This window comes from Mizuhopecten yessoensis, unplaced genomic scaffold (genome assembly GCF_002113885.1).
Source record: "Mizuhopecten yessoensis strain PY_sf001 unplaced genomic scaffold, ASM211388v2 hete_36180182, whole genome shotgun sequence".
In the NCBI taxonomy this organism is placed as follows: domain Eukaryota; kingdom Metazoa; phylum Mollusca; class Bivalvia; order Pectinida; family Pectinidae; genus Mizuhopecten; species Mizuhopecten yessoensis.
Window position 1 is genome coordinate 1 of NW_018485551.1, and position 5,863 is coordinate 5,863.

General features: G+C 36.1%; 1 protein-coding gene across 1 annotated transcript; it reads left to right on the plus strand.

The window, feature by feature from the left end:
* Nucleotides 1-1,997: 1,997 nt before the first annotated feature.
* LOC110444838 (ankyrin repeat and protein kinase domain-containing protein 1-like) lies at nt 1,998-5,851 on the plus strand (the record flags this gene model as incomplete). Its single annotated transcript, XM_021489195.1, has 5 exons — nt 1,998-2,054; nt 3,141-3,743; nt 4,403-4,549; nt 5,060-5,182; nt 5,709-5,851. Coding segments are annotated over exons 1-5 (1,059 nt in total), but the record flags the coding sequence as incomplete, so codon positions are not given.
* Between the last annotated feature and the right edge of the window lie 12 nt (nt 5,852-5,863).

A 5,863-nucleotide genomic window follows, 5' to 3' on the forward strand; every position in this document is an offset into this window, starting at 1 on the left:
AATGTCACAAAGGATAGAAAACGGGTGTAAATATAAGACTGACAAGGCGTAAAAAAATAAACAATGCTTGATGTTTGGGTGTAAAATCACAAAAGGCCATGAAACAGGAACCACGTCAAAGTCATACAAGGCATGCATCTGGGGACATTTCATCATAAACTGTATTAGATTCATAGTTATACATGTAGTCCTATAATTCTGACACGATCGTAATTTTAACAAATCTCGTATTAGCGCCTTATGAATATTTGTCTGCAATCCTGCTCAGAGTCATATACAGGGTTATATTATACAACACGGAAAAGACTGCAGCCCAATACTTAGATTTACTTTGTTATTGGCTTTGAAAAACCCCATTAATATATTGCAACTGTTCCTATTTCACTCGGTTTCTCCAAAATTGAGGTACATTTTCAATAATGAGCCAACAACAGGTAGGCCTATATATCGGTCAGCTATCTCCAGCGTTATATATACATTTGACGTCGCTACAGGTGTATGGTCTCAAATCCGCGATAACTGACATTAGTAACGTTGCATAGGAAATGTAAATATATGGTTGTACAGACTAACAAAGCGAGAAACCGGCATATAAAGTTACAAAACGAAACAGTATTAATTCACATAAGGCATGATATAAAAGGTCATTTATGAAGTTGAACAAGGGGTGAATCAGTTATGTAAAGTCACATAAGGTGTGAACCAGCTGTGTAAAGCCACACAAGGCGTGACTAAGTTGTGTAAAGCTTCACAAGGCGTGAACGAGTTGTGCAAAGTCACACGAGGCGTGAAACAGTTGTGTTAAGTCAAACGAGGCGTGAAACAGTTGTGTTAAGTCTCACGAGGCGTGAAACAGTTGTGTCAAGTCACAAAAGGTGTGAAACAGTTGTGTAAACTCACACAAGGTGTGGATCAGTGTGTAAAGTCTCACGAGACGTGAAACAGTTGTGTAAAGTCACAAAAGGTGTGAAACAGTTGTGTAAACTCACGCAAGGTGTGGATCAGTGTGTAAGGTCTCACGAGGCGTGAAACAGTTGTGTAAACTCACACAAGGTGTAAATCAGTGTGTAAAGTCTCGATCACGAGGCGTGAAACAGTTGTGTAAACTCACACAATGTGTGAATCGGTGTGTAAAGCCACACAAGGTGTGAATAAGTTGATTAAAGCCACGTAATATGGGAATAAGTTGTTTAAAGTCACACATGTACAAGGCGTGAATCAATTAACAGAGTTACGTGGTAGGGAGATAATAAAAAATCTAAAAATTTCCTCACTTTGATATACATATACTCACAGATTATCGTACATTGTTACATGTTGACATAACGACGTCCAGAGCACAATAATATAGTTGCATAGACAAATGAGGCTTCAGTGACGACAAAATAGATTGCTTTCAGTATTTTTGCTTTCAGTATTTTCTTGGCCCTAACTGTAGAGGGGGTAACAATCTGTTTACCTAAATATTGATTTTGATAGCTTTTTCGTTTTTCTTCGATATAATCAAGTTGATTATTTCAAAAAAACAAAAATCTATTTTCATACATTTTTACATTTTCCACTGATTTTAATAAAGTCAATATTGCAATGCTATCAAAATAAAAGTTAGAATCCGATGACGAAAGACGGATGTTTGAATTTTCTCTCATAATGTTTTCCTAATTTTGTATTCATAGTTTTCAAAACATGAAACGTTAATCTCTTTACTAAATTTTTACTAAATAAAATATTAAACAAACTATGTAAGTCTCATGCACGGTTAGGAAAAGTAATTTGTTGCATCTTGAAAACCGCTCAACGTAAAACATGTGAGAGATAAAAAGGCAATTATCTCATAGGATAAAGATGTTCGTTTTAAACAACCACTGCAGATTTCAGAAAAATCAATTGAAAACATGTAGAAATGCATAAAATATTGAGGGGAAAACCCGCTGGTGGCCTTCTTACATGGGACTATATGTTACACACCGTGAATATTTATATGGGAGGTAACTCTATTCACAAACTCGCAATGGCTGATGATGCTGGACTGGGCCTCCGCGATAAATCCCAAGGTATGGTCTTTTGTGCTTGCCGCTTATGCTATTTCAGTGTATATGTATATGAATTATCATTCCTAGTCAAGACCATTTGTTGGGGGTGGAGAAGGTAGAGCTAGTAGACTGTAGAGTTTGATAAATGCCCATTGATATTTTACCCGTGTCTGCAGCAGAATATGATCTAGGTCTTACACAATACTACATTGTGTATATAAACTCTCTTTCGATAGACGAAACATCTCTTATCGAATAGCATATGCTAATTACAATTTCCTTACAATGGACATTCGTTGCACAGGTCTAGGTAAATGATACAAATCGCTTACTGAAGTTATGGCTTATTATATATATATTCCACACTAATGAATCGTATTGGAAGAGACCACTAATACTCGCACCCATAATATTGTACTGTACTGCTTAATAAGTACCGATTGCAGCACACAGGTATGACTTATCATGTTGCATGTAACAGTTATGAGTATATGGGTATGAAGTGTTGAGTGTTGGGTGTAACAACAATCAATACATTAGAAATGAGATGCAGTACACCGTCCAGTGAAACAAGGAAATTCAATGTGAGAAAGGGAAGCATTAGCCTATTTCTCGGACTGAAATCATAAGTTTTCAGTTCTGATCTCAGTTTAAAAAAATCGGCTTAAAGTTCAGTCTTAATTAAAAATCAAATATTTATTCCTGTTTTCTGTACAGTATGGAAATTAAAGTATCCTAGAGGAAGGATCTGCTATATAATCTAACACACAGAATAACTTTGAAGGAAATACTAAGGAAAGATTTTGCAAACGTAAACAGAAAACCAAACACCTCTCCCAGACAGATGTTGGTTATATTTTCTCAGGGAGTGTATGGTGGGTATTCCTACCTCAGTCACTGAGGGTAATAACTTACTAGGACAATTTACCAAATTACATCCATGTAATTTATTAGATCATATTTACTGACCACAAGGATGGCTGCCAAAATGTTACATTATGTATCAGATTTTTTTTTGAAAAAAATCAATTGATAATTCTTGATACTTATTTGTTACAAATATTTAGAGACAGTAAATATGTACCACATGCATTTTGATTATTTCAGATAATACTAGATCAGGTTTTGAGAAAAGGGAAAAGAGAAGACGAATCAGAAAACTCCAAGATGCTATTTCTCAAAACCAGATCAACATTGTACAACAGATGATGGAGGAAGATTTCGATGTGGATTTCCAGTATCGTGGCCAGACAGCCTTGCAGTTAGCAGTAAAGGAGGGCTTATATGACATGTGTGTGCTTCTAATTATTAAAGGAGCTGATGTGAACAAGATAGACTCGGACATGAACAGTCTCCTCAATATAGCTTCTTGGCGAGGATTTGATGACATAGTGGAATTGTTGATACAAAATAAAGCAGATGTTGACTCTCAGAATGACCTTGGATGCACACCACTTAATACATGTGCTTATAAAGGTCATGCATATATCTGTAGTCTTTTGTTAAAAGCTGGATCTGATTCTAACATACAGAACTCACATGGTCAAACTCCACTCCACACAGCAGCCAAACAAAGACATGTGGAGATCGTAGACTTGTTGAAGAGCTCTTCCTGTAACATGAACCCTGGAGATGAGAACAGGAAAACCCCAATGATATGGGCCGCTGATCTGGGGTTCACAGACATAGTAGAATCTCTTTTATCAGGAGGTATTATTCCTTTTTAGGTATTTTAATATTTCCATCAAAAGTGTTTTTGTCTGTTTCTATTTGGGAATGATATTCAACACCATTCCCAATGTTTTTAAGGGGTTGAGAAGACCATGGGTAATATGAACCTTCAATATTTAAAAAAAATGGTCCAAACATTGAAAAAAGGACAGATTTTGCAGGATTCTTTCTAATTGTGCATATTTCTAGTATCTTGTTATGTCATTTATATATACACCACATAGTAAAGAATAGATGTACATGTACTTAATTGTACTTGATTGTGCTATATATATATTTAAAGTATTTTCAGTACATTGTAATATCATTTATGTATTTGTATTCACCATATATTAAAGAATAGATGAACATGTACTAAATGAACTTATGAATGCTATAGATATGTAAACATACTTAAAGTTAGATAAACATGAATACCATCAATTACTTTCTATCCAGGGTAGGTAAAAACACCCAAATTGTAACGAAAAAATACTGATGACAACAATTACAAAGTAATCACATAAATCGTGGAATTATTTCAGTACAGAAGGCAAAAAAAATCATATTTACATGGGTATGACCACCTTTGAGGTAAAGTGGCATGACCTAGCCCTTAATATGGTGCTGTATTACTGACTCGAATCACAAAATTTTAGGTGCAGACCCTGACAAGCAGGATAACTTGGGAAGGACAGCTCTCTACTGTGCTGCCTCACAAGGTTATTTAGAGGTCACACAAGTACTCATCAAAAGAAAGGCCAACCTGAACCTCCAAACTACCAAAGGCTGCACACCCTTGTTAGGTATGTCACTATCATTGTACATATACAATACACATACACTCTACACAGTTAAATCAACACTTAGGATTCAGGCTTATGTAACATCACATGCACCTTGTTTCAAAGACAGTGGAACAGAAAAAGCTGCAAAATATCTTATAGATGGAACTGTTTTATTCATTGATAACAAATGTAAGTGTGGGGGTATATGTAGAAAAAATGATCCGGTGATGTCAAAAACATTTTCAGGGGAGATAACTCAAACACATATGTGAAATTGCATGTAATGAGGATTTAGCATGTATCTGAAAACTTATCACTATTTTAAATTTCAAATAGACAAGAGTCTCACAGCCCTGGTATGATACTTCAGCCCATTGTTCTTATGATAGTCCTGTGATAGTAAACATACAATATCAGCATTTTCATTTAATTTCTGTAAGCAGATAATGTAGAATTTAAACTTAGCAATACCTAACTCCTTTTAACAGCATGTTGCTGGTGATTATTTTTTTATTTTTATTATAACAGATGCCATAGGAAGTTCTTGTTCAGGTTCCCTTGACATAGCCAGGCTGCTCATCAGTTCAGGGTGTGATGTGAATTTAGCAGATCGGCAGAGTCAGGCTCCCATACATGTTGCTGTCCGTCAGGGTAAGCTTGCTTTCTGGTGTCAGGAAAAACCCACTGCAGTCCATCAGGATAAATGTTGTGGTATTAGACTGATACATCCCTATTCATGTTGTCCTGGTAATTAGTTTATTATAAACAAAAAATAGGATTGTTTCCAGTTTCTGCTTGAAAAAAAATAGGGTTGGTAGGTAGGCAAATTAAAAAAAACCACCATTTTACTGTGCTTATATAGAGCAGTAGTTCTGGCTTTAACAAACTTCAGAGTAGGCATAAAACTCTAGGGTCGGTAGGGAAACCGAAAACACACATATATTTGTTTTTGCCTTACTCCTATGGCCAGACACGTGATTCAATTCAGCAATTTGTCAGCAGGGGTACAATGAAATTCACTGAACCCAGTATCATATGGATGTTGGTTCTGAGTCCCTCTCATACAATCTGCTGACATTACTAATGTCCTAATCTGCAATGCTGTGCTATAGCTTTAATGCAAAATTGAAAATATTTTGCTGAAAGAAAAGTATTTTATTATTTTTGTAACTGGTAGTTTCCCAAATGTTTGGGTCTCCGACTGAGAATGCCTTGGCCTTGGTGAAGATTTTGGTGAGTGGGAAGTGTGATGTGAACCAGCCCGACAGTGAGGGATGGACGCCTCTCTACCAGGCAGCTTTAGCCGGTAACCAAGGTAATGCACCAGGCACC